This window comes from Moschus berezovskii, chromosome 2, assembly GCF_049115385.1.
Source record: "Moschus berezovskii isolate FMDL1 chromosome 2, NW_MosBer_1.0, whole genome shotgun sequence".
NCBI classification, from domain to species: domain Eukaryota; kingdom Metazoa; phylum Chordata; class Mammalia; order Artiodactyla; family Moschidae; genus Moschus; species Moschus berezovskii.
Genome location: NC_142461.1, coordinates 17453166 through 17481014, shown reverse-complemented (window position 1 = coordinate 17481014; position 27849 = coordinate 17453166). Strand labels below are relative to the sequence as shown.

The window sequence follows — 27849 nt, the reverse complement described above, 5'->3', positions numbered from 1 at the left end:
AGTGATACTAATAATATATATCTTTGCTCTAACGTGATGAAAATGGCACTTTACCTCTGTGATCTTCCTCCCCCAAACCCGTAACCTCTGTCTAGTCATGAGGAAAACCATCAGCCAAATCCTCTTTTAGAGGGACATTCTACAAAATACCTCAAGACTGTCAAATAGCATCAAAAACATGGAAAATCTGAGAAACTGTCACTGCCAAGAGGAGCCTAAGGAAATGTGATGACTAAATGTCCTGTTGGATCCTGACTAAGATCCGGGAAGAAAAAAAGCACATTAAGTAAAAACTAAAGCAATCTGACTCTCTGCGACCCCATGAATCACAGCACACCAGGTCTCCCTGTCTATCACCAACTCCCGGAGTTCACTCAAACTCATGTCCACAGAGTCGGTGATGCCATCCAGCCATCTCACTCTCTGTCGTCCCCTTCTCCTCCAGCCCCCAACCTTTCCCAGCATCAGAGTCTTTTCCAGTGAGTCAACTCGTCGCATGAGGTGGCCAAAGTATTGCAGCTTCAGTCTTAGCATCAGTCCTTCCAATGAACACCCAGGATTGATCTCCTTTACAATGGACTGGTTGGATCTCCTTGCAGTCCAAGGGACTCTCAAGAGTCTTCTCCAGCACCACAGTTCAAAAGCATCAATTCTTCGGCGATCAGCTTTCTTCACAGTCCAACTCTCACATCCATACATGACCACGGGAAAAACCATAGCCTTGACTAGACGGACCTTGGTTGGCAAAGTAATGTCTCTGCTTTTTAATATACTATCAAGGTTAGTCATAACTTTCCTTCCAAGGAGCAAGCGTCTTTTAATTTTATGGCTGCAATCAGCATCCGCAGTGATTTTGGAGCCCAAAAAATAAAGTCTGACACTGTTTCCACTGTTTTTCCATCTATTTCCCATGAAGTGATGGGACCAGATGCCATGATCTTTGTTTTCTGAATGTTGAGCTTCAAGACAACCTTTTCACTCTCCTCTTTCACTTTCATCAAAAGGCTTTTGAGTTCCTCTTCACTTTCTGCCATAAGGGTGGTGTCATCTGCATATCTGAGGTTATTGATATTTCTCCCAGCAATCTTGATTCCAGCAGAGAGTCGGACACGACTGAGCGACTGAACTGAACTGAACTGAAAGCAATCTGAATAAAGTATGTTTTATTTTTTAATCGTTAATAATAATGTATCAATACTGATTCATTAATTGTAATAAAAGTACCATATGAATGTAAAAGTACCATATAGGGGGGACATGCAGGAGGCGCATGAGAACTCTCTCTACTATATTTGCAAGTTTTCTGTAAGACTGTTCTAAAAAATAAAGTTAATTTTTAAAACAGACAGTGAAGATATAGGAGATTTGAACAACATTATAAACCAACAGGAGACTCGGCTTCAATCCCTAGGTCAGGAAGATCCCCTGAGGTAGGAAATGGCAACCCACTCCAGTATTCTTACCTGGAAAATTCCATGGACAGAGGAGCCTGGTGGGTTATAGTCCAAGGGGCTGAAAAAAGTCAGACATAACTGCGTGACTGAGTACATAGAACTTTAAACTCCAAACTGCGAAATACACATTTTTTTTCAAGTGCACATGGAATGTTTGTCAATGTCTACTACCTGCTGGACAATGAAGAGATTCTCAACAAATCTGAAAGAAAAGGATTGAAATTATAAAGAGTATGTTAGGTGATGTTCTTGGAATAAAACAGAGAGAAGTTAGAAATCAATTACATAAAGAGCTCTCTCAAATCTCCAAATATTGGGAAACTAAAAAATAACCTTCACAATACTCCCCATGTCAAAGAAGACATAACAAGTGAAATAAACATTTTGATACAAGTGAAAATCAAAGCCTAACACATCAAAATTTATTTACCATTATACTCTGATTCTTTTAAATTTCATTCTAAAGATAACATTCATCTAAGTATATCAGTTTGCAACAGCTGCCATAACAACTACCAGCGTTAAGTATCGTGCTTAAACAACAGGCATTTATTTTCTCCTGATTCTGGAGGTAGAAGTCCAAGCTCAAGTCAGCAAGGTTGATTTTCTCCTTGGCTGTCTCCCTGTGTCTTCACAGGATCTTCTTTCTGTACATGCTTGTGTCCTAACTGCCTCCTCTTTAAAGACAACAGCTATTTGGGATTAGGACCTACTCTAACGGCCTCAGATGAAAAAAGGGGGCTTCCAACATGGCACCAGTGGTAAAGAATCCATGCCTGCCATGCAAGAGGCATAAGAGACATGGGTTCAATCACTGGGTTAGGAAGATCTCCTAGAGAAAGGCATGGCAACCCACTCCAGTGTTCTTGCCGGGACAATCCCATGGACAGAGAAGCTAGGGGGGGCTACAGTACACACACACACACACACACACACACACACACACAATGGCCTCATTTTAACTTAATCACCTCTTTAAAAGCCTTGTCTCCACCCACTGACATTTTCTGAGGTAATAGGGGTTAGAACTTAAACATAGCAGTTGGGGAAGTGACAGTTTAGCTCACAACACTTATGTGTTGTTAATTTCTAGACTTTCTTCTTTGTATCGTCAACAATAATTTCAGGGGAAAAAATCCTTAAGCACAGTCTGAAAGACAGCTCAAGGTCTAAAGCGAGGTGCCTCCCACACCAAAGCTGCCAATATCCACATTCCCTGAACAAGTATAAACGGTGGGGTCTGCAGACAAATAGGAAATTCACTCTTACCTTGTGGGTGAAGCACAGCTGCATCATAAAATGTGAATATGAAAAAATGGAGAAGGCAACAAAAACACATCTGTTCCACCGTCTTCCTCATTGAATTTCCATTTATATTTAAAAAGAAAACAACAGTCTCTGGATTTGACCAGAGGGGATAATCCTCTGGAGTCCATCCTCTGGAGCTGATTCCTTCCCATCCAGCTTCCACTTCCATGACACCTCTTCAGAGAAGCCTACCCTAACTTCCTCTCCATTCTTATACATCACTGTTTTATTTTCTTTAAAGTATGTAACACTCTTGGGAATAATCACATTTATTTCCTTGTTTATTTTTGGTCTTTTTTCATTAGAACATAAGATGCAAGTGATGGTAGGGCCCTTGCCTGTTTTAGTTCATGCCTAAATCTCTACAGCCCAGCCCATAAGACACCTTTCATCAGCAGGTGGTGAGTGAATGAAAAAAATAGCTGCTACATTTATAAGTCGATCTGGCTTTACAGTGACTTTTTCACGTTCATCTTCCACTGTGATTCTCTGAGTCAAAAATGTTGAAAATGTTTGCCTTCTTTGATGAGAGGTGTCTCAAAATTCTAACAGGGAAGAAAAATCCAGGGAGGTGATTTGAAGGTGATATTAAAGATTAGCAGAAGCATCGCCCTGGAGGTGGCCACGAGGGGACGTCACCGAATCTGCCCAAGTAGGCTGGGTAGGTGCCAAGCTCTATGGGGGCTGGCAAACCCTTGGCATGGTCACCACCTTTTAAGTTTTCCATTTCCAAATGTGTCTCTCCTTCCCTTCAGGCACCCCAACAGCAGGAAGACGGGCCTGGCCTGGGATGATATCCCCAGGAAGAAGGCTGGCTGCAAATATATTTCCTTCCCAAAAGCAACTACAGGGACTTCCCTGGTGGTCCAGTGGTTAAGACTTTCCCTACCAAAGCAGGAGATATGGGTTCAATCCCCGGTGGAGGAGCTAAGATCCCACATGCCTCAAGGCCAGAAAAACCAAACATAAAACAGAAGCAATGTTGTGATGAATTCAACGCATGCTAAGTCACTTCAGTCAAGTCTGACTCTCTGCGACCCCACGGACTGTAGCCCGCCTGGCTCCTCTGTCCATGGGATTCTCCAGGAGACAATACTGGAGTGGGTTGCCATTTCCTCCTCCAAGGAACAAATTCAATAAAGACTTTTAAAATGGTCCACATTAAAAAAAAAATTTTTTTTTTTAAAAAGCAACTACAAACCAGAATTTCTAGGGATCAGTTTTACAATCTATATAAAAAAAGGTACAAAACTTTCCTAGGGACCATAAAGCTTAAATGGAGAGACAAACCATATTCCTGGATAGGAATGTAGACTCTCCCCCAAATCAGAGGAAAGCCAATGAAAAAAAAATCTCAAGAGGGTTTTGCAGACAAGCAGAAAATTCATTCTAAAATGTGTTTTGAAAAGCCAATACCTTCCAATCGTTGAGAACATTAAAAGAAAAAATAATGCCCAATGATTTCAATGTTCTATATATATAACAATGCTAGAAGAAAACTGGTGAATACGTAAGTTTAAACAGAAAGGGAGTCTAAGTATACAGGCAAGGAAGAAATCAGAATGGAAAATTTGAGGGATTTATATATCAACACAGTCTGTGAATGCAATAAAAAAGGCGGGTGCTGAAGTGGAAAAACACCAGTGACTTCTGATGGACAGAGCCAATATTCTTAATATACAAAGAGATCTCTGTTTTTCATGACGACAAACACACGAATAAAACAACTGGGAAAGGACACAGGCAGAGCCTGACAGAGTCTGGATCCCCCTAGGCAGGCTGTGGGCCTTACTCTGAATGAAGGAGCAGGGCTTGGGGCAAAGGCGGGGCTTGGTCGATTTCGCTTTTTCAAAGTGCGTGCTCTGGCCATTGAAGGGAGAACAGATTTTGCAGGGGCGGGGGAGCTGGGGAGGACCCTGCAACCGTCTGCTGAGACACCCGGTGAGATGATGGCATGAACCAAGGTGGGAAAAGCGGTCAGAAAAGCTTAGACTTTGGAGGCACAGCTCAGGGAACTGGCTGGTAGATTCAGTGCAGGGTGTGAGACAAAAAGAGACACCAGGATGATCAAGATCTTGCTTCAGCTGCTATGACAGAGTTGTCCTTGCTCAAGTGTGAGCGGGTATGGTAGAGGAATTACTTTGATGGAGGGAATGTAAAGAGTCACAGCTCTTCTGAAGGGCAGGTTGTCAATGTGTCCAAATATCTTGCAAGGATAGGTCATTTAAGAGCTTTCCAGGTGGCACTAGTGGCAAAGAGCCTGCCTGCCTGCCAATCTAGGAGACCTAAGAGATGCAGTTTCCATCCGTAGATCAGGAAGATCCCCTAGAGGAGGGCACGGCCACCCACTCCAGTCATATTGCCTGGAATCCCTAGGCAAGGGGATTGGACAGAGGAGCCTGGTTGGCTACAGTCCTTGGGGTCGCAAAGAGTCAGACATGACTGCGAGACTAAGCACAGCATAGCACAGGCCATTTAAACCAGCAGACCCATTTGTAGCAATTTATCTTAGGAAAACAGCAAGCCAGGAAGCAAGGAAACACACAGCATATGAGTATCTTCATGGTTGCTTTGATTGGAAGAACAAAATTTTGAAATATTCTTCAATTTATCATACATGGCACATCAAAAGATAGAATTCTGTGCACTCATTAAAATATATTCTGCATTTGATGGTGTGGAAAAGTGTTCAGATCATTTTGCTAACTGAAAGAAGAAGATTAGAAAAGTATATAATCCCCCTCCGTTTTTTTTTTTTTTTTTTTTACTAAATAAACTTTGTGAATGTAGATATGCATGTAAAGGAAACCTAGAAGAATATATACCAATTGCATATGGATATTGATAACAGAAGGTACTCTAGGGGAGTGGAATTATGGACAAGACTGCTGCTGTGGGTTGGATTGTGCCCCCAAATCCATAGGTTGAAAGTCCTAATCTTCAACACCTCAGAACATGACCTTATTTGGAAATAGAACTGTTGTAGATGTAATTATTTAAGATGAGGTGATGAATATGAGCCCCAATCCAATATGATGGGTGTCCATATTAAAGAGGAAATTTGGACACAGACATGTATACAAAGAACTCCATGTAACACTGAAGTCAGAGACTGCGTGATGCTTTTACACACAAAAGAATGCCAAAGATTGCCAGTGAATCAGCAGAGCCCGAGGAAAGGCATGGAAAGGCATGCTCCTCCCAGACCTCAGGAGAAACCAACTATGGTGACACACTGGTCAGACTTCTGGCCTCCAGAACTGAGAGACCAAAAATTACCCTTGTTTGAACCACTCAATTCATGATACTTTGTGATGGCCGCCCTTGCTAAGTAAAACAGCTGACCTTATATACTGTCTGAAATTTCCCCAGTGTGCAAATATTTGCTGCATCCTCAGAAAAACAAAGTATTTCCACTTTAAATAAAAAAAAGATTTTACTAGTTATGTCTTGCATAATTTGATGGGGTAAAAAACAATGTGATTCAAAATATATTTCAAATGTATATACCTGTCGATGATATTTTAATCTTTCTGAGTGATATGCTGAAAATTCAGATAAAATAGTCTTACTATTTTTCAAATGATTTAAATAGAACCTGCCTGCTGTCCCCCTGCCGTCAACTGGGGAGGCTACAGAGAGGAAGCAGAAGAAGTGGCAGAGCTGGTGCGGTTTGAACTGGATGCCCTTTGTTCATTGCAGCGTTGTTTATAATAGCAAGAAATGAAAATCAGTCCCAACAACCAGCAGCAGACAGTTATTTGTGTTGTTTATTATCTCAGTTCAGTTCAGTCGCTCAGTCATGTCTGAATCTTTGCGACCCCATGGACTGCAGCACGCCAGGCCTCCCTGTCCATCACCAACTCCCGGAGTTTACCCAAACTCATATCTATTGAGTCGGTGATGCTATCCGACCATCTCATTCTCTGTCGTCCCTTTCTCCTCCTGCCTTCAATCTTTCCCAGCATCTTTTCCAATGAGTCAGTTCTTCACATCAGGTGTCCAAAGTATTGGAGTTTCAGCTTCAACATCAGTCTCTCCAGTGAACACCCAGGACTGATCTCCTTTAGGATGGACTGGTTGGATCTCCTTGCTGCCCAAGGAACTCTCAAGAGTCTTCTCCAACACCACAGTTCAAAAGCATCAATTCTTCGGTGCTCAGCTTTCTTCACAGTCCAACTCTCACATCCACACATGACTCCTGGAAAAACCATAGCCTTGACTAGATGGACCTTTGTTGGCAAAGTAATGTCTCTGCTTTTTAATATGCTGTCTAGGTTGGTCGTAACTTTCCTTCCAAGGAGTAAGCATCTTTTAATTTCATGGCTGCAGTCACCATCTACAGTGATTTTGGAGCCGCCCAAAAATAAAGTCTGCCACTGTTTCCACTGTCTCCCCATCTATTTGCCATGAAGTGATAGGACCGGATGCCATCATCTTAGTTTTCTGAATGTTGAGCTTTAAGCCAACTTTTTCACTTTCCTCTTTCACTTTCATCAAGAGGTTCTTTAGTTCTTCACTTTCTGCCATAAGGGTGGTATCATCTGCACATCTGAGGTTATTGATATTTCTCCCAACAATCTTGATTCTAGCTTGTGCTTCATCCAGCCCAGCATTTCTCATGATGTACTCTGCATATAAATTAAATAATCAGGGTGACAATTTATAGCCTTGACATACTCCTTTTCCTATTTGGAACCAGTCTGTTGTTTCATGTCCATTTCTAACTGTTGCTTCCTGACCTGCATACAGATTTCTCAAGAGGCAGATCAGGTGGTCTGGTATTCCCATCTCTTGAAGAATTTTCCACAGTTTATTGTGATCGACATAGTCAAAGGCTTTGGCGTAGTCAATAAGGCAGAAATAGATGTTTTTCTGGAACTCTCTTGCCTTTTGGATGATCCAGTGGATGTTGGCAATTTGATCTCTGGTTCCTCTGCCTTTTCGAAATCCAACTTGAACATCTGGAAGCTCACGGTTCACGTATTGTTGAAGCCTGGCTTGGAGAATTTTGAGCATTACTTTACTAGCATGTGAGATGAGTGCAATTGTGCAGTAGTTTGAGCATTCTTTGGCATTGCCTTTTTTTGGGATTGGAATGAAGACTGACCTTTTCCAGTCCTGTGGCCACTGCTGAGCTTTCCAAATTTGCTGGCGTATTGAGTGCAGCACTTTCACAGCATCATCTTCCAGGATTTGAAATAGCTCAACTGGAATTCGATCACCTTCACTAGCTTTGTTCATAGCCCAGTTGACTTCACATTCCAATTAAGTTTAATATTATTACTTAATCATTATTAACTATGAAATGGGTAATATTTCCCCCAATTGGTAGACAGAAACAGAGTAAACATGAGAATAAATGCTTTATCTTCACAATTAAAAATAAAAGGAAAAGAAAAACAGAACAAATCTGAAGGAAGGATATTACTTTTTTAAAAGGCATAAATAATGTAACTATAAAACAGAAAAAACAGAATTGATAAATCTAAGAGGAAGTTCTTTTTAAAAAATACATAATTGGCAAATATCTGGCACTTGAAATTTCTTGAATAAAAAGTTGAAAAATATTATAATAGTGAATAGAGCTACTACATGATCCAGCAACCCCATTCCTGAATGTATATCCAGGAAAAAAAAAACTCTAATTCAGAAAGATACATGTATCCCAGTGTTCACAGAAACATCGTTTATAATAGTCAAGACATGGAAACAACCCAAGTGCTCATCAACAGATGACTGGCTTAAGAAGATGTGGTATATATACAATGGGGTATTATAGGACTCAGCCATTAAAAAGAATGAAATATTGCATTTACAGCAACATGAGTGGACCTAAAGAATATGTTTAGTGAAGTAAGTCAAGCAGAGAAAGACAAATGTTATATGATATCACTTACAGGTGTGGAATCTAAAAAATAATACATATGAATCTATATGCAAAACTGAAACAGACTCATAGACATAGAAAACACACTTATGGTTACCAAAGTTGTGGGGGGCCGGACAAATTAGGAGTATGGAATTAACAAACTACTAGATATAAAATAAACTATCTTATAATAACCTACAATGGAATATTGTTACAAAAAAATAACTGAATCACGATTACTTTGATTACTTTGCTATATACCTAAGGTTAACACAATATTGCAAAACAACTATGATTCAATTTTTAAAATTATAATATTGAGGTATATGTTTTTTCTTATCAAATTAAAGGACACATTGTAAATGACTTCACCAAAGGTGGTATAGCCGTTTCTCACAAGCAAGCATGACTGAGGATAAACTGAATAAAAATTTCTGGAGAGGACCATGGCGATGTTTGAAAAACAGCCTGAAGATTTACAAGCGAGAAAAACAAATATCATACAGTAACTGATATTGAACATAGCTGATGGACGTATCCGATACGTTCAGTACTGATGAACGTGTCTGCAGGGCAGCAATGGAGACACAGACGTAAAGAACAGACTTGTGGGCATGGGGAGGGGAAGAGAGGGTAGGATGAATTGAGAGAGTAGCACTGAAACACATATATTACCATCTGTGGAATTAGACAGCCAGTGGAAATTTGTTGTATGATGCAGGGAGCTCAAATCCGGTGCTCCGTGACAACCTAGAGGGGTGGGATGAGGTGGGAGGGAGATTCAAGAGGGAGGGGCCCTACACGTACCTATGGCTGATTCATGTTGATACCTGGCAGAAACCCACACAATATTGTAAAGCAATTATCTCCAATTAAAAATAAATAAATTTAAGTAAAAAGACACATTTTTTAAAAAGATGTACACACCAAGAAATTCATGAATATGAAACAGTTTTTAATCAAGTCAGACGTATTTGTTTTATACGGCTGCTTTGGTGCAATACAGCCTGCTCAGCTCAGAGTTCTGTAGGTCATCATTAGAGATGAGCTCCACTGTTTTCTCCACACCTGGTCTCACAAGGTCAAAAGCAAGGCACCAGCCAGCTTGGACTCCTTATCTGAGGCTTTGCACAGGGATATCCTTCCAGGCTCACTCAGGTTGTGGGAAGAATCCAGCTTTGTGAGGATGTAGGATGGCGGTCTCCATCTTCTTGCTCTCAGCTGGAAGCTCCCTCCTCTATTTAAGGGCACCTGCTTACCTGACAGCAACCTCTCTCTTCCCACCCGCCTCATCTTCAAACCAGCAACACTGCACCCAATCACAGTTCAACTCTCTCTCCATTCTCCTTCTGCTACATCCTTCTCACTCTAGCCAGAGAAAGTTCTCTGCTCTTAAGAGCCTGTGTGATTAGCTTGGGCTCACACAGATAATCCATGATCATCTCCCTATTTCTGAAGCGACTTAGCAGCAGCAGCAGCAGCAACCTTGATTGGGGAGGGGGGCCCCTCGTGATAAAGAACCTGCCTGCAAATGCAGGAGACATAAAAGATGCAGGTTCCATCACTGGGTCGGGAAGATCCCCTGGAGAAGGGCATGGCAACCCGCTCCAGTATTCTTGCCTGGAGAATCCCATGGACAGAGGAGACTGGTGGGCTACAGTCCACGGGGTCACAAAGGATCAGAAGCGACTGAAGTGACTTAGCACGCACGCAACCTTAATTACATCTTCAAAGTTCCTTTCACAATTCAAGGTAACAAATTCACAGGGTCCAGAAACTAGGACATGGGCTGCAGGGACAGGGAAGGGGGAGATTTCTGCCTATCACGTGAGAAAATATGGAAATTATCTTAAGAAAAAAGACAGGATATTAATCAGGGTTTCTCAACCTTGGCACTACTGATATTTTACACAGACTAATTCTTTGTCTTGGGCATTAAAACATGTTTAGCTGAATCTCTGGTCTCTATACCCACTAGAGGCTGGTATCACCTACGCTGCCACCTCCTCTTCCGCATTGTGACAACCAAAACTGTCACCCAACATTACTGAGTGTTCCCTGAGGGTCAAAATTACCCTCGGTTGAGAACACTAACACAGACACAATATGTGGTTCGGTTTTTGTATCACACACACACAGAGTAAAAAATATTTTAGAGAAAATAACAGCACATTAACAGTCGTTACTATGGGTTTTGTCATAATACTTGTTTTGTTTTCTTTATGCTCTTCTCTGCTTTTCAAGTTTGAATAACTATTACTCTTAAGCATTATTTTACAAAGCCATTTCTCCCCAAATAGATTTTCAGACACAAAATCTGTGTCTTCATTGTTAGGAGTCTACTTGATGGCACTTCACTTTTCTTATAATTACTGTTGAATTGTTGTATCTCTATTCATAACTAAAATTGTTTTTCTCTTTTGTCAGATTTTTCTATCAGAATATATCATCTATGCCTAAAATTAATCAGAGCATCAGTGGAATTAACTGTTGCTTTAGTTGGAAAGAATTATTATCCAGTTAATTGGTCTGGCTGCTCAGAACTATTTTTTGAGATAATTGTTTGAGAACTTTTTCCAGTAGTTTTCTTGATTATAAGGCATTAGGATTTTCTGCTACTTCTTGGCTCCATTTTGGTCAAAAAATACTTTTCCATAAAATCATCACTTCAGGATATTTACATTTATTAGATATGATTATATATAAAATACATAATATCCACCTTATCTATTGTTACATCTTCTTTCTATAAGATATAGAAATGTATTGACATTTTCTCTCTTATTTATTAGTTAGATTTCCCAGAGATTTGTATCCTTCTACTGATTTTTTTCAGCAGAACTCTCTCCTCAATATACTTAATATACTTAGCAGGTATAGCCATTATGGAAAACTGTATGGCGGTGCCTCAAAAAATTAAAAATAGAACTGCCATGTGATCTGGCAAATCCACTACTGGGTATACAGCCAACGGAAGTGAAATCAGTATCTTGAAAAGAGATCTGCCCTCTCACGTTCACTGCAGCATTAGTCACAATAGCCAAGGCATGGATACAACCAAAATGTCCACGGATGGATGAATGGATAAAAAGAAATGTGGTGTATCTATAAAATGGAATATTCTTCAGCCATAAAAAGTAAGAAAATCCTGCCACTTGTGACAACATGGATGACCCTGGAGGATGTTATGCCTAAGTGAAATAAACCAGGCAGAGAAAGACAAGCACTGCCTGTGATCTTAGTTATATGTGGAACCTAAAATAGTTTAGCTCATGGAACCGGAGACAGCATGGTGGTTACCACAGGCTGGGGTTGGGAGAAATACGGAGAGGTTGGTCAAAAGGTACAAGCTTTCCGTTATAAAATGGGTAAGCTCTGGGGAGCTGACAGAACTCTGAGCGTGGTGGTAGACACTTTTCTGAGACGACTGCATTTCCAGCAGTGGTCCACTGACCTTCTAGGGCTTAATTATGATGGTAAGCTGTAAATGACCAGTGCTTTGCATTGTAATAAACCAGATCTCTTTTAAGAACAGCACACAACGATTCAATTTGGAGAAAGAGGTAAAACACGTAAAAATTCACATTTGGGATTTTAGTTTAGGGGTTGATTCCAGGACACCTTCCCCTGGGGCCAATCCTGGCTGCTCCGCAGGGGCCACCGGAGAACGGGAGGAGTCACGCAGGAGGGCGTGGTGAGCATCCTAAGGCCATCGCAAGACGAGGAATGAGCCTCTAAATAGGCTGTCCTGCGGATCTTTCATCACACTTGCCAGAATCCTCCGGGGTGGTTGAGAAATGGCCCACAGGACCCTTACTGCAGGTAACCAAGGGAGTCAGGAACAGGGGCTGTCTTCTTTTCTCTACCCGCCTGGTCCTCCGCATTCAGGGGCCGTCAGGACGAAGGATGAAGGGAAAAGACTGGTGGAGAATGAGGGACGTGTCGATGGGTGCAAGAGGCAGGACGAAGGCACACAGTTCGGCACCTGGCCCTGAAGCCTCCTCGCAGGGCCCAGGACACGTCGGAAGAGGAGGTGGGAGGAGGGAGCGGTGGGACCAGGTACACCCGGGTCTCCAGCATTTCCGAAGAAGGGGATAGGAAGTGGGGTAAAGGGGAGAGGAAACTTGTCTAGAAGATGCCTTTGCCCGGCAAACCGGTTTCAACAAAGACTTTATTCTGAGGATGCTGGTCTTGGAGAAGCAGCTGGAAGGGATACGGCGGCGGCGGAGGGGGACAGAGTCCATGCCTGATTGGACGAATGGATGGATGCATGTATGCATGGGTGGATGGATGGATGGACGGACTGAGTGAGCGAGCGAGCGGTTGCGGGAGCCTCAGACGTTCCCGGGTTGCAGCAGCGCGCCCGGCAGGGGTCACTGCGAGCCCCGACCGCGGGAAGGGGGCGCAGGCGCGGCTGGCGCCAAGGCCCTCCCTCGGGGGTTGGGCGCGGGGCGGAGAGGGCTGGGGGTGGGGTTAGGGAAAAGGACCCGAAAGAGATCCAAACTTCCGGTGCCTGCGGAGAGCCGAGCGGCGGTGCTACCGAGAGAGGCTGCACCGAGTGGTTTTGCTCGGGCGGAGGCTGCACGGCGGACGCTCGGGCCGGCGCAGCCATGGTGAAGATAAGCTTCCAGCCGGCGGTGGCCGGCATCAAGGGCGACAAGGCCGACAAGGCTTCGGCCTCGGCCTCGGCCTCGGCCCCAGCGCCCGCCCCGGCCGCTGAGATCCTGCTGACGCCGGCTCGGGTGAGAAGGGCCGGGGATCTCAGGGGGCCGGGGTGCAGGGGACCGAAGCTCGCCCGGCCGCCTCCGGCATCGGGACCCCGGCGTCTCGAGCGCAGGGGCGGAGGCTGGGAGTCCGGGATGGGTCTTCCCGTCCAGAAGTGGGGACGGGGCTTGGGTCCCGGCGTTCGGCGGCAGCCGAAAGCGTTAAGTCTGAAGAATCGGAGAGGGTCGGGTCGCTGTCCCAGGTGGGGAAGAGCTCCAGTTCTCTTCCAGAAGTGGTGGGGGGCCCTAGGCGCCTGGTCCCCAAAGAGGGGAGGGGGCTGGTCCGAAGAAGTTCGAGGAATGTTGGTGGGGGGTATAGGCGTCTGGTTCCAATCAGGGAGGAGGGGCCGCGGGTCGAGTCCCCAGGTGGGGGATGGGAGGAGGGTTGGACATTGTTTTCCCCAAAGTAGGGTGGTGGTTTGCGATTGTTGGGGAATAAAGGAGATGGGGGGGGAGGTCTGGTGCCAACGAAGGGGGAGGGACTGTGGATTTCGTCCCAAACGGGAGACTGCTGCGGGGGGGGATGGCGAGGGATGTGCTGTTAGTCCGCACTTGAATTAGTGGACCAGAAAGTGATGAGACATGAAATGAAAATAAACCACAACTCGCCTGCCCGCACGTCCGGGATTCGAGATTCGGGGTTGCTAGGTTGGGTGCCCTGATCCCACCCTACCCCGGGCCGCCTGGGCCTCCCTGCCCTCCTCTTCCTTCCTCTCCTGGCTCCCTGGAGCTCTGGGCTACCCCGTCCAGCCTGCGCTGCCCCGGTGCCCTCCATCCCGGAGGCTGCGCTTTGTGGGGGCGGACCTCGGGGCACCCCGCCCCCGCCAGCTCCCCTCCTCCCCTTCCCCTCGGGCCTGGGGTAGAGGAGGCATTTCCGCCCGTGGAAAACTGTCTGAGTTGCGAGGAGTCCGACCAGGGGAGGGCCCAGAGGGGCCGGACGCGTGGCGGGCGGGGAGGGGAGAGAGAGCTTGGTTCAGTCTGGCTCTGGAGTGGCCCCGGCAAAGGTGTCTACGCCGCCCGTCCCGTTGCTAGCTACTGGGATGTCTTCCTCAGCGCCAAGGCCCCTCTCCAAATTGATGGCTTCAACTAAACCTTAATGGGGTATGGCAGGCCGGGTGCTGCAGAATGACCTGTGCCCTGGGAGAAGGGGACACAGGAGAGGGTGGTCAGAGGTGGGTGTCACACACCCGAGCAAAGATTCCCTGAGTGCCGAATTCCGTGAAGAGCCTTGGCGAGTTCCCCTGCCCTGGCGCGGTAACTGCGGCATCAGTAACCACCCGGGCTGGGTTGGGGGGTTTGCTCTGCAGCCCAGATCAGAGCAGCTCCATCTTCTTCTGATGCTTGGATGGGAAGGGGACATTTCCTATTTGAAGGCCTGGCCTGCAGCTTTTAAAGTTTGCAAGAGGCTCTTTAAACCTCCTTCCTCCCCCTCTGCCCCCAGAGAGTGCAGGACGCTCACCCCTTTCTTCTCCCAGCTGCTTCTCCCAGAGTCAGGTACCCAGCTGAGGCCTGGAAAACTGGACCCCGTCGCCCAGAGCTACAGGATTCAGGCAGGAGGGAAGACCAGCCAGACAGTGGGAGGATGCAATTCAAACTCCATCAGAAGGTCTACTGGATTTCGCAGGAGCCACACATTCTCTGGTGGCAGCCTGCTCATGGTGTTGGGCGGGATGGCGGATGCCAGCATCGCTTTGGCAGTATCTGACATCCAGCTTCTGGCTCCCAAGTCCAGCGTCCTCTCTTCTCCCTCACCCAGCATGAAATGGAAATATCAACATCTTCTTCCCTGGGGGCTGTTTGCAGTGGCCTCGAGCCTGCTGAGTGTGCTTCCCCCACCCCCGGCAAACCTTGTTAGTTGGGCAGGGTCCCCTCACTCTTAACTGCCAAAGGGGAGCCATTGGGCCCCAGGAGGAGGATTAATATCCCAGCACCTTTACATCAGATCTGCTTATTAATAAACTCGCAGATCCTCAGCCTTGAGGGGTCAAGGGAGGCTTTCGGGTGTTGCACATTGGCTCTGCCAGTCCTCTGATGGAATTGGAGCCTTGGGAAGAGAGTTCACGTCTGTGAACCTCTTGTGGCCTTAACCGGCCAGTGGGCACATTGCCCTCACATCCAGTGCCTGATGTAGAGCAAGCCCCCCTGCCCCCCGCCATAGCCACCCCCTCCCCCCGCATAGCCACCCGCCTCACCAAGAAGTTCAGGAGGCACCCAGCATTTACGCTAGCCCAAGACAGCATGAGCAGGGACTGCTTCACCAAAACAGGGCATTTGGGTTGGTCCCGTGCTGATGAGTTGTCAGAATGTGGACGTGTTAGTTGCTCAGTCTGTTAGATCAAGTGTTCTTCGTTCAGTCTGACTCTGCAACCCCATGGACTCTAGCCCACCAGGCTCCTCTGTCCATGGGATTTCCCAGGCAAGAATACTGGAGTGGGTTGTCATTCCCTTCTCCAGGGGATCTTCCTCACCCAGGGATCGAACCTAGGTGTCCCACATTGCAGGCGAACCATATGGGCTGTCAGAGGAAAGCTTATTAGAAGGTCTCTAACGGCTGGGGGTGACCTTGGAACCATCCCTGGTCACTGAACTGAATTAAAAATAAGACTTAAAGCCTTGGAAGGACCAACTGATGAACAGAGGCATTCCTGAGTGCCTCTCCCACATGAAGTCACCCTCTAAGCTGTCACAGTAAAATGTCAACCTGAGTGCAGGCCCCTGGGGCCAGGCTAGGGTTAGTAGCATCCTCGCTGTGGGCCTCCCTCTGCTTCTCTGCAGAAAAGTGAAACAAGGAGGATTTTGTCCCCAGACCTGCTGCTGGAAGGAAGCGCCTCGGTGGGGCCGGGAAGGGATGGGGGTGGGGGCCCATCTGGGCCTCCAGCTGCCCACCCTCCCCACGTGGTGCTTGCCTCTGAGATAATGAGTTGCCTGCACTGATGGGCAGCTGGCCGGAAGCCAGCTCAGAAAGTGGGCTGGACGGGAAGCACCCCTCTTAGCACCCTCTGGCCAGCCCTATGCCTCTCAGCCCAGTTCCCCTCTCCCCACCATCTGCCTCTGTCTTTGCTCACCCATGTGTTACACACACACACACACACACACACACACACACACACGTACATGCACAGAGCCAGGTGTGGGCATGTACAGACTCGAATGATTGGGCTGGGGGCCTCCAAGAGGAGAGAAGTGAGGTCAATACAGTCATCTTCTCAGTGCTGTCATTTTCTCCTTGGCTTTGGCCTTTGATTAATGTCACCCCCTCCCCCAGCCGACATACCTGGGGATCAGATTTCACTTTCCACCTCCTGGCCTCGGGTCCTTGGCAGGAGGGAGTTGGGTCTCCCAGAGTGGTGGGGGAGTAAGGGGAGGGTCCCCTAAACCAGCCCAGAAGATGGAGCAGGGCTCCATATCCTCGAGTCCCTGGGCCCCCTCCCCACCTACCGGCCCCGTGGGCTGGGCTAAGAGGACCTCCGTGGCTGGGCGGTCCTGCCCACCCCGACCCCGGGCCTTCCCTGAGGGGCTCTGGCATCTGGGCTTGGGCCACAGTGACTTTTTTCTGCTTTCTCTCTCCTTTCCCTCTCCTCTTCGCGTTCCCCTCAGCCTGTCGGTCCTTGCATGTTTCCAGGCTGTCAGCAGATTGCCACGGAAGACGAGTTTCTCTTACCAGAAAGAAAAAAATGTTACTGGTGAGACCAGGGGAGTGCAGCCAGCACCTGGAGAACCATGTACCCCAGAAGCGCTGTGCTGGCTCTGCGTCTGTCTTCCCCAGCCTTTGTTCTCTGGGGTCTCCCCTTGCCTGTCAGGAGCAGAACAGGAGAGCAAATGAGCAGAGCAGAGGGCTGTGGGGAGTGTTCTCTGGCCCACACCCTTCCTGGGGCTACCCTGGGTTTCACTGATGGAGGGTTCACGACTCGTCCTCAGCATTCACCCCGCTGATGTCTGCACTTCTGAGCACAGCTCTGCCAGGAGGCCCAGCCCCCTTAACCCTCCCTGCAAGGCTTCTCTCTCTCTCACTCACACACACAGCGTCTCTCTCACTGGTGGCCTCGTCTCTGTGGTCTGCAGCCTGGGAAAGAAAGATGCTCAGGAAGAAGAAATGGTGCTGGGGAGGGGAAGGTGGGGACCCCGGCCACAGCCGTCGGCCTGGGCCCACAGTGGGTGCATTTCTAGCTCCCCTGCCACCTTCCTCTGAGCAGCCTGCAACTGGAGTTTCATCCGTTTGCAGCTATTCTGGACACTGTTACTGAGGGAAAGTCGCTGGGAGCTCGCTCCATGAGCCCTGGGGCAGGGGGTGGTGGGGGGGCTTCTGAGTTAATGCTTCAGTTGGCTGAGTTCCCCCGACTCTTGAGGCCCTGACTTTGCCAAATCATTTAGTGAACACCACTGTGGGCTCCATGAGACAGTCCGGCTGAGACCTGGGCCCCTCCCGGGTCCCAGACACGTGGCCCACATGTTCCACACAAGCGCACAGCGAGGCCTGTTGCCCGGGACGCCCTGCTGCCATGGAAACTGTCTTTTCCTGCTTTCTGGAAGCCCCCCAAATGCCTGGCTGGGGGATAACTGCTCTGTATGAGGGTGGGCATTCTCCGGGGGCTCCAGCATGACAGGTGAAGCAGCTGGTGGGGGGGGCAACTTCAGGAAGGAGCCCCCTCGGCCGACATCCTGGGTGCACTGAACAGTTAGGATCCTAAGGGTGAGGCCCCGGGTTCCGGCCCAGGCTCCCCAGAGGTCTCGGAGGGCAGCCCGCCCCTATAGGACTTTACCTCCCGGTGCCTGTCTGGAAGCTGGGACACCAGCGGCCTCTGGGTCTGCTGTTCCCAATCGCTGCTGCTCAGCCATGATGTTCCTGGGGAGTTGGCCCCCAGAATGCCAGGATGGAGGGGTGTCAGGTAGGGAGGGGAGCAGGGTGTGAGCCGTGGGTGTGCACTCAGGACCTTTAGTAGGGGGAGGATGTGTGTGTGTGCTCAGCCATGTCCAACTCTTTGCGATCCCATGGACTGCAGCCCGCCAGGCTCCTCTGTCTGTGGGATCCTCCAGGCAAGAATGCTGGAGTGGGTTGCCATTGCCTGCTCCAGGGGATCTTCCCAACCCAGGGATCAAACCCGCATCTCTTGTGTCTCCTGCATTGGCAGGCAGGTTCTTTACCACTGTGCCATGTGGGAAGCAGGATCAGAAACCACTGTTCACTTCATGTCTAGGAAAGGTGGGGGGGCATCCCAAGCCTTCACAGGGACCCCCACAGAGACATATGAGGGCATGGGAGTAGGGCATCAAGGGGTCCTGGCTGGAGACTGTCCTTGGCCACACTAGCCTGGCCTCACTTTGCTCTGGGGCCCCTCCTCCCTTGCCATTCTTAATGACCTCTCTCCCCACCTCCGTGCCCTGCCCAGCCCCTCCCCCAGGGACCTGCCCCAGCCAGGAGCTGAAAGGCGGCTGTAAAACTGGTAGCCTCACCTTGTTCCTGAACTTCAGTTATGGACAGGCCCCTTGGCTCTTGCTTTATAACCACTGACTTTTTTTGTTGTTGGGTTGTTTTCTGATTTTTTTTCTTTTTAAAGCAATTCTCCCACAGACTTGCTTTTGCTTCTCTGGAGCAAAGCATGGCCACAGTGCAGCCTCGACAGCTGGCTGCGGTGGTGGCCCTAAAAAGGAAAGGTTTAGCTGATAAAGACCTGCTATTTTTATCTAACACTTGATCCTTTACGAAGGGCTTTCAGGGCCTGTGTCTCTTTTAATCCTGACAAAACCCTGTCAGAAAGAGCTTGTTCACATTTCACAGGAGGACAGTCGGAGGGTCAGAGGCTCCCTACACGTGCACACGGCCCCTGCTGGTGGCACCTCTGGCTTCTGCAGCCGCACCCATCTCACTGAATACAAATGTTGGGTCCCCAGGGCAGGATGTGCAGGGGGTGTGGCACCTGGCCTATCTTTTGGGTCACCCACCTTTCCTGGGGACCCACTTAGGATGGGTGGAGCCCCTTGGGTGGCTTGTACCTGTGAGTCACTGGCTAAGCTCGGCCATTGGTCACCCTGCCCTGGGCTGATCCTGGGAGCCCATTGGAGAGTCAAAGCCCTTGCAGCCCCTTGCCCACTGATGGCAGCTGTCCTGTGGGCAGTGACCACATGCACTAGTGACCTTGGTCAGTGCTGCCAGGGAGCTCCAGGGTGCTGGGGAGATGCCAGCCAGGCGGGTGGTCTCACCAGGTGCTTCTTCAGATCACAGGGACCCTGCATCAGGGCCAGGGTGGGGAGAGGCCCCAGGCTGTGGATAGCCCAGCCTGTGAGGGGGGACGGGATGGACAGGGGTACCTCTCCATCCTCTGTTTCCATCCCAGGGTGCTGTCACTGGCCTGGTGATATGTGTGCCTAGAGACGGGGGCGCATCTTTCAGGCATTTGCAATGTGGGAGATCCGGGTTCAATCCCTGGGTTGGGAAGATCCCCTGGAGGAGGAAATGGCAACCCACTCCAGTACTGCCTGGAATCAGTCCATGGGGTCGCAAAGAGCTGGACGCAACTGAGCAACTTCACTTTCACTTTTCTGCAGGAAGGGTGTGGGGAGAGGGGAGAGCCCCAGGCAGGAGGCTTCACCCAGCCCCACAGGGGACACCCTTCTGCTCCCTGAGGCCCCGGTCCCACCCTCCCATGTGCCCCAAGCACAGCAGGCCTGCACCCCACCCCTTCCAGGCTGAGCCCCCTGTACGCGCTGAGAGTAAGGGCCTGTCCTGGGCGACTTCGACCTGAACTGTGTCTACAGTCCTGGCCACTTGGCTGCAGGGTGAAGAGTGGAAGCACACAGAGGGCTAAGCAGACAGTGAGAGGCTCCGGGCTCCAGGCCTCCCCTCTGCACCCCCCAACTCTGCCTCAGCTCCCCGAGGTTGGGGGTAGGGCGGGGTCCTGGCCCCCACCCTCACCCAGCTGCATCCAAATACCATAGAGGCAGGGTTGAATGGTGGACCCTGGAGGCAGAGCCAGGCCTGGGCCTTCGCAAGGTCTCCAGGGTGAATGAGGCCCGGGGTAGGGCAGGAGTGGCAGGCATAAAGATGAGTGATGGCCCAGGCCACACAGCTGGGTGAGAGCCCCGAGTCACTGGCCTCTTAGTGCTCTGGGGAGAGCAGGGTTTCCGAGTGACACACCCGCCTCCAACCGCTGGCCCAGCCGGGTGTGGACCCGAGCTGGGTCAGGATGGTTTACTTGGCAGACCTGTAACTACTTGTCCCGAGCTGGGGCCTGGCTCCCCAGAGAGGGTGTTTCCAGGAACCTCCTGCCCTGGCTGCCACAGCCACGTTTCCATCCTGGCAGAGGGGCCCTGGCTTCCAGAAGCCTCTAGACGCCACCCCGCGGGCTCTGCTCCTGACAGCCTGCTCCACACCAGTGCCCGGTGATTCCATCGCTGTGCAGCAGACTGCTCTCTGCCCAAGGTGGCCGGAGGGGACAAGCACACATGCCCAGACCCTGGGGGCCTCCTGGAGCCCTGTCCCGACCTGCCCGGAGCACCCTGGTTCCTACAGGTTCCAAGGCCTGGTGTGGTCATCAAGGTCACGTCTGTGCTTCCCCCCCAACACCATCCCCAGTTTGAAAGACTCTACTGTGGTCACAGCTGGTATAATGAAGAGGACTAATGGCATAGGGGCTTCAAAATACTCTTGCTGAGTCCCTGTGAGTCATTTTATGTGGCTTCCCGGTGGGGCTCGGTTTCTCTTTAGAGGGAAGAGCTCGGGGCCTGGGGATGCTTCCTTTCCTTCCAGATGATGCTCTGTGTGTCCTGAGCATCGCCTTTCCCTGCCTCTGCCCCTCCAGGCTCCCTGCCAACCAGCAGGGTGAAGCCTCACTTTGGAAAATGGGGGGGCGGGAGGGAGCCCCGGCGGACGTGGGACCACCACGAGGCTGACCCTGCACTGCTGTCCGCAGGAGGAGCGGCCCCCCTACCACCGCTACAAGAAGGGGAGCTCCGTGGGTGGTGTGTGCTACCTGTCGATGGGCATGGTCGTACTGCTTATGGGCCTGGTGTTCGCCTCCGTCTACATCTACAGATACTTCTTCCTGGCTCAGGTGAGGCGGGCAGAGGGAGGTGGGGAGAAGCAGTGGCCTTCAGAGGAGGAAGTGCGCACCCCACCCCCAGGTGGGAGGAGTGTCCCGCAAGCCTAGAAGATCATCCTCCTCCTCCTCCCTGGACTTGGTCCAGGAGACAGGACTGGGGTCCCATGCTCTGACTGCCATGGGGTCTGGAGGAGTGGCCTTACCTGTCTCTTTGGACACATCTGAAGCTGACAGCGCTCCCAGGAGTACAATCCGTGATGGGGGAGCCGGGATTAGCATCTGGGCTGTGAGGCTGGCAGCCCCTTCCCACGGTGACCCCAGAACATCAGCACCAGAAACTCAGGGTGCAGCAGAAACTAGAACTCTGCAGGCCCTTCAGAGCCCGGCCCCCTGTGCCCTGCAGGTTGTGCTTCAAGGAATTCCCATTCCGCGCCTGGTCATCTGGGCTACAACCCATGAAAGGTGGAGAGTGGCTTACAGAGTCACCTCCGCCCCCTGTAAGGGTGGCCCCCGCCCATGATCACACCCGGTCATCTCGCCCAGGCCATCTGGGCACAAAGCTGGGCCGGAGACCTGGCTGTGGTCACAGCAGCCTTGTCATCTGCCCAGGCCTGGGAAGGGAGGCAGGGCCCCCAAGTTCTCAGAAAGGAAGGTAATTCGATGAAAGTTTGCTTAGTGACCATAAACATAACAACGTGGGGAATCTCAGTGACCAAAAGGCTGGGAATTGCCAGTCATTTATGACCCAAGTGACCCCTTCCCACCCTCAAGCCCTGGGCTTTGACTTCCTCGTCACCCAGTTTCTCTAGGGTGGAATTCACTGAAGAACTTGCAGTCCGGCTGTCTTTCCCCTTGAAACCTCAGCTCCCGCACAACCACCCACTTCCCCTTTTGTTCGGCATCCTCCCCTCCCCCATGACCTGTTTTCCCCCTGGTTCCTGGTTTTCGCTTTCTGGGGCCTTTTCCTGTTGTAGCTGTGCCGCTGTCCTGGACTTCCCCTCTGATTGCAGCCCCAACTCATGCCTGGTTCTCAGGGCATGGGGAACCTCAGAGCAGCCTCTGGGACCCCTGGGACAGTATGAGTCACGTGTGATAATTCACCCTCCTGGGAGAGCGCAGCTGAAACAGAAAGGGAGGTCTGCCTATCATGACCTGGAGGAGCCAGAGGGGACCTCCCCCACGGCCACCAGTCAGTCCCATGGCCTCGATCGTGCCTGGCCATCTCCCTTCCCTTGCTGATGGAATGATAAGTGGGCCCTTCAAATGGAGGACACCGCATTTGTCAAGGTTTCTCAGGAGGCCCAGGTCCGGGGAGGGGGTGGGGCTTGTGTGCGGTTGAACACAGCTTGGGGAGGGGCGGGAGGGGGGGTTGCCACCAGCATCTGATAACAAGGTTGCCTCTCAGTCCCTCCCCCTTCCTCCTGGCCCTCCAAGATCTCCAGGGCCCCCTGCAGAGGCAGCAGGAAGGGTGGGCGGGCACCCCCTGGAGGCAGTTGAGGGTGGCACCCTGCCCCCACCCAGGCTTTCTCCGGTATCTGTCTTCCCACTGGCCCATCCCCTTTCACCGCCATAGACTCATGGACTTGGGGGGCAGAAGGGGTCACTTTGTTTTACATATGAGGAAACTGAGCCTCAGCGAAATCATCCTCCTAGGAACTGGCACACCATCCTCCCTGACTCCCATGTTTCTCAGTTTCTCCATCTGTGAAATGGGCATCCCAGCCCCACCCTCCCTGCTTCCCCAGGCCTTCAGAGCCAGGAGTGGTTGGGCAGGCAGCAGGGGCCTCGCGGAGGGCACTGTGTGACCAGGTTGTCTCTCTCTCTCTTGCCCCACTCCCCACCTTGCTCAGCTGGCCCGAGACAACTTCTTCCACTGCGGCGTCCTCTACGAGGACTCCCTGTCCTCCCAGGCCCACACTCGCATGGAGCTGGAGGAGGACGTGAAGATCTACCTCGAGGAGAACTACGAGCGCATCAACGTGCCCGTGCCCCAGTTTGGGGGCGGCGACCCTGCAGACATCATCCACGACTTTCAGCGGGTGAGGCCGGCCAGGGCCCAGGGCGGGGGTGGCGAGCGGGCACCAGGAGGAGAATGCCCACACCCTTTGTACAAACTTGGAGTACATAACTGTGCAGTAAAAACCATGGCGCAGACGTCTATGGTTTAGGTCTATCAGGGGTTTAGAGACCCCACTTTTATCGTGTAGTTCTTGTGGTTATCACTGACTGTGAACTTGTCATGGTTGATTTTCTCCTGGGCCACCTGACAGCTGCAGACGCTGGCTCTCATGGGCGAGGCCAGTGTTCCTTTATATGAGCTCTTTCCACGTTGACATCTTATCAAGATGCAGCACTCGGGGGTGGGGAGGAGCATCTCGCTGAGGGTCCCGGCCGTCCACAGGGGTGGCCAGACCTCCCAGGTTTGATGAGACACATAATCGGGGCGTTACCCTGATTCTCAGAGCTCAGCTGTGTAACCTCCCGAGAAGAATCCTTGTCACAACTGAAGCATTTGATAGTGTTTTCATCTAGTAAGTGGAATCTGCTACAGACACAGCCTAGTAAAGGAGAGCGGGAGAAGGAAGCCCCGCCCAGAAGTTGAGGGATCCGGGGTACATCACTGGGGGGACTGTGGGTTCACACCTCGCACAGCCCGCCGCGGCCAAGCCCTCACCTGCAGACACTGACGAGGCCCTTTCTGCTCAGGGTCTCACCGCTTATCATGACATCTCCCTGGACAAGTGCTACGTCATCGAGCTCAACACCACCATCGTGCTGCCCCCCCGCAACTTCTGGGAGCTCCTCATGAATGTGAAGGTGAGTGGGACCCCGGCAGCGTCTTGTCCCTTCCTTGTCCCCCCACCACCATGAGACAAGGGAGATTTCTGGGCCCAGCAGGGATGGGGCGGCCTGGGCATTGCTGTCAGCTGGTCCCAGCACCCTTAGTCCCTCTGGCTCCAGCTCCCTTCTCCCTCACGCAGAGCCAATGCCTCTCCTTTGTGCCCCCCAGCCTCCCACTTCTGCCTCCCCCACTTAAGAGCCCCGAGACCAGCTTCCTTACCATTCACGGCCGTGCCCCACGTTGCCCTGTGGTCAGCAGTGCAGGGAGGAGCCCCGGAGGAGCACTTCCCCTAGGGTACAGGGGCAGACTCGTGCGTGTGTGAGCACAGACACACACACACACACATGCACACATACACACGCCCACACACACATGCCCACACTCACACACGTACACACACACACTTCCACACACACACCTGCCCCCCCCACACACATACACATGCCCACACACACACTCACACACACACAATTCACTGGCAGTGCAGGTGCAGGAAGTGCCTGGGGATGTCAGAAGGGTGAGCCATGCGGTCTCTGGATGAAGGGGTGGGCATGTTGGACCGGAATTTCAGGTGCTGAGGGGACTCGATGAGTGAGCAGAAGGATATCGGTGGGGGGAGGTCTGTGGGCAGTTGGGGACCCCGAGAGTTGGGCCCGGGTACTGACCTGGTGCTGGACCGCTCTCCCTTTGCAGAGGGGGACCTACCTCCCGCAGACGTACATCATCCAGGAGGAGATGGTGGTCACGGAGCACGTCAGCGACAAGGAAGCCCTGGGCTCCTTCATCTACCACCTGTGCAGCGGGAAGGACACCTACCGCCTGCGGCGCCGGGCCACCCGGAGGCGTGAGTGGCCATCTCCACCCACCTTGGCCCCTGCCCTGAGCTCCAGACCACGGCCCAGCTGCGCCTGGCCCTGGAGCTGGAGACCAGCTGTCAGAGAGCTGGGACTGCAGCAGCAGTCATGACAGCTAGTGTTAACTGGGCACTTGCATGCCAGGCACTGCTTTACACTCTTTGTGTCCTCCGAAGGTAGTGTGAGTCATCATCACCATCATCATCCTTGTCATCTTTTATTCTTGCGCCCCCTTTTAAAGATGAGGAAAGGGGGGCACAGAGAGGTCAACAAACAGCCCTGAGGTGACACAGCAGGAAGGTGGCAGAGCTGTGAGGTCTGACTCCGGCAACTGCGCTCATGCCATTTTACTATGCTGCCTCTGGGTGAAACTGGGTGTCATTTCCTGGGCCTCCCCACCCCTGGTCCTGAGACCCTGCTCAGGCTGCGAGGCTGGTGGCCTTTGTGGCCCAGCCAGTTCTAGGCCAGGACACAGGTCTCACTAGACTTTCTCTGTTCTCTCCCAGGGATCAACAAACGAGAGGCCAAGAACTGCAACGCCATCCGCCACTTTGAGAACACCTTCGTGGTGGAGACGCTCATCTGCGGGGTGGTGTGAGGCCCCGCCCCCGCCCTCCAGGCCGCGCCCCCACCTTCCAGGCCCCGCCCCGCCCCCCAGGCCCCGCCCCCGCCCTCCTTCGTTTTCTCTTCCGGCCCCTCTCTTGCCCTCCTTCCCCTGCTTAGCTTGTACTTTGGACGCCTTCCCCGTAGATGTGATGTGTCTCTCCAGCCCTGCCTGCCTCCTTGTACCAGAACTGTGACCTCTCAAGGCCTACCCCTTGGCTGACCTCTCGGGTGTCGGGGAGGGAGGGGACGCCCCAAGATGGTTTTTGTGATCAGCATCTTGAGGTCAGGTTCCGGGGGCCCTGGACCACAGTGGCACTGGTGGCCCAAGGGGAAGGACAGGACGAAAGGAACTGGGCATGTGGGGGTTCTGGCGAAGGGATGGGGTTGGGGGGAAGGGGTGTGGAGTGGGGTTCAGGAACGTCTACACAGCTGGGAAGGGCCTAAAAGGCCTTTTGCTTGCTCCGCACGCATCCCCTACTTTCCAGCTCTCAGACCTGAACTGAGGATGGAGACAACGTGCCCAAGGATGGACCCCCCCCACCCCACCCCCAGAGCACAAGGGAAGGTGGCTGTCCCGGGGCTGTCCCCAGGACTCCAGTCAGTGCCTTCAGCCCACCTGTGGGAGCCTGGAGTTTGGAGTGGGGGTTTCAGATGAGTCCGTCAAGCACAATCAATCTCCAGGTGGAACCAAAGAAGGAAGGAGCCAGGGCTGGGGGCGCTGGCCCCCCAGGAGCACACGCAGGGTCTCCACCGGCCACAGCCACAGAGCAACAGGGTGGGGGTGTCTTCTGTCCAGGGGCGACCCTGCCAGCTGAGCACTGAGCAGGGATGCACTGTGGGTCCTTCGGAGAGAGGGGGGCTCCCTGCTCTCTCCGGGGTAGAGCTCTTGTAGGAAACGATGGCGGGGAGGGGAGGGAGAGCCAGCTGGTACTTGGGAACCTTGCCTCCTCTCTGGAATTCCGGCCTCCTCTGCTTGGGGGAAAGCAGCGTTTACTTTCCTTTTCCTTCTCCCTTTTGCATGTTTTTACTGATCGTTCAATATGCTAACGTTCTCAGCCCTGAGCTCTGACGAGGAGGGCTCCGACACCTCCAGTCAGACTTTGGTGCTCTCTGGAGATGAGACTCTTGAAGTGCTTTGTATATTTTCTCAATTAGATCTCTTTTCGGAAGTGTCCGTAGAACAATAAACATCTCTGACTTCTGATTTTGGCTTGGGAGGGGTGGGTGGTGGTGGTGGGTGAGGGGTGCGCCTCCACCCTGAGGATTGGGGGGAGTGCAGGTGGACATGCAGGGCACAGGCAGGAGAAGCTTTTGGGCCTTAACATCTGGCCCTGCTCCGCGGTTCAGCCAGGGAACGTAGGTGTCCCCTTCTCCCTGAAGTCCCCACATCACCCTGAACCAGGTGTCTTCACCTATTACAGGCAAGGGAGGATGAAAAAGCCCAGAGATTATGCAGCTTGCCCAAGGTCAGGCTGCTTTTTAAGTGCCTGTAAACCACCCGCTCAGTTCCACACGGAAGATGACATCATTATTGCTTGTCCTTATGCACAAGAACAGTGTCGTGTCCTCCACAATTTCTGGGCAATTAGTAACCATCTTGGGTCTGAACTGAGGTTTGGTGTGAGTCACAGGCTCATATTCTGCAGAAAAGGAGGGGATGGGAGCTGTGGCAAGTGGAGCCCAGGGGTGTGATCTGGGTCCTGCCCTGCGGACAGAATGGGTGCCCACAACCTTGGCTCTCAGGCTCTGTCATCCTGTGAAGGACGTAGAAGATTCAAAGCAACACAGACACACACTGTTCTCAATTCCAAAGTCAGTCTTGCAAAGGTGTCATGTCCTGTCACAGTCCCCAGTCTAAATGCAACACAATCACGATTAAAACACTGACATTTAACTGACAGATTCAGTTCTTTCCAGGAAAGTCAACATGGTGAGTGGACAGGTAAATCCTGAAAAGAGAACAGTTTACAGATGTAAACCATAATTTAAGAGTTTGGTGTAGCTAAGCAAAAGATTAGTGAGGCACCATGGAGGGTCCAGAAGTTGACTTAAGATACAAGAGTTAGGTTGTTGACTTAAATTTAGGTTAGTGGAGGATTTCTGGGTTCTTTTTA

The 27849-nt window shown here is 51.1% G+C and overlaps 1 protein-coding gene and 1 long non-coding RNA gene across 2 annotated transcripts; one reads left to right on the top strand and one right to left on the bottom strand.

The window, feature by feature from the left end:
* Window positions 1-13128: 13128 nt before the first annotated feature.
* On the top strand, window positions 13129-26939 carry ITM2C (integral membrane protein 2C). The gene is made up of 6 exons (XM_055398190.2): window positions 13129-13376; window positions 21305-21445; window positions 23284-23472; window positions 24140-24250; window positions 24969-25119; window positions 25636-26939. Exons 1-6 carry the CDS (start codon window positions 13245-13247, stop codon window positions 25725-25727), a joined length of 816 nt encoding a protein of 271 aa, XP_055254165.2. The 5' UTR covers window positions 13129-13244; the 3' UTR covers window positions 25728-26939.
* Window positions 15176-21775, bottom strand: LOC148778499 (uncharacterized). The gene is made up of 3 exons (XR_016039420.1): window positions 21637-21775; window positions 17059-17190; window positions 15176-15724 (listed from the first exon to the last, which is right to left on the bottom strand). It is a non-coding gene; the product is annotated as an uncharacterized LOC148778499 (long non-coding RNA).
* Window positions 26940-27849: the final 910 nt, after the last annotated feature.

Coding starts and splice junctions, on each gene's coding strand:
- ITM2C (XM_055398190.2), top strand. CDS start 13,245: ATGGTGAAGATAAGCTTCCAGCCGGCGGTGGCCGGCATCAAGGGCGAC. Junction 13,377..21,304: donor TCCTGCTGACGCCGGCTCGG/GTGAGAAGGGCC, acceptor TGCTGTCCGCAG/GAGGAGCGGCCCCCCTACCA. Junction 25,120..25,635: donor GCGCCGGGCCACCCGGAGGC/GTGAGTGGCCAT, acceptor GTTCTCTCCCAG/GGATCAACAAACGAGAGGCC.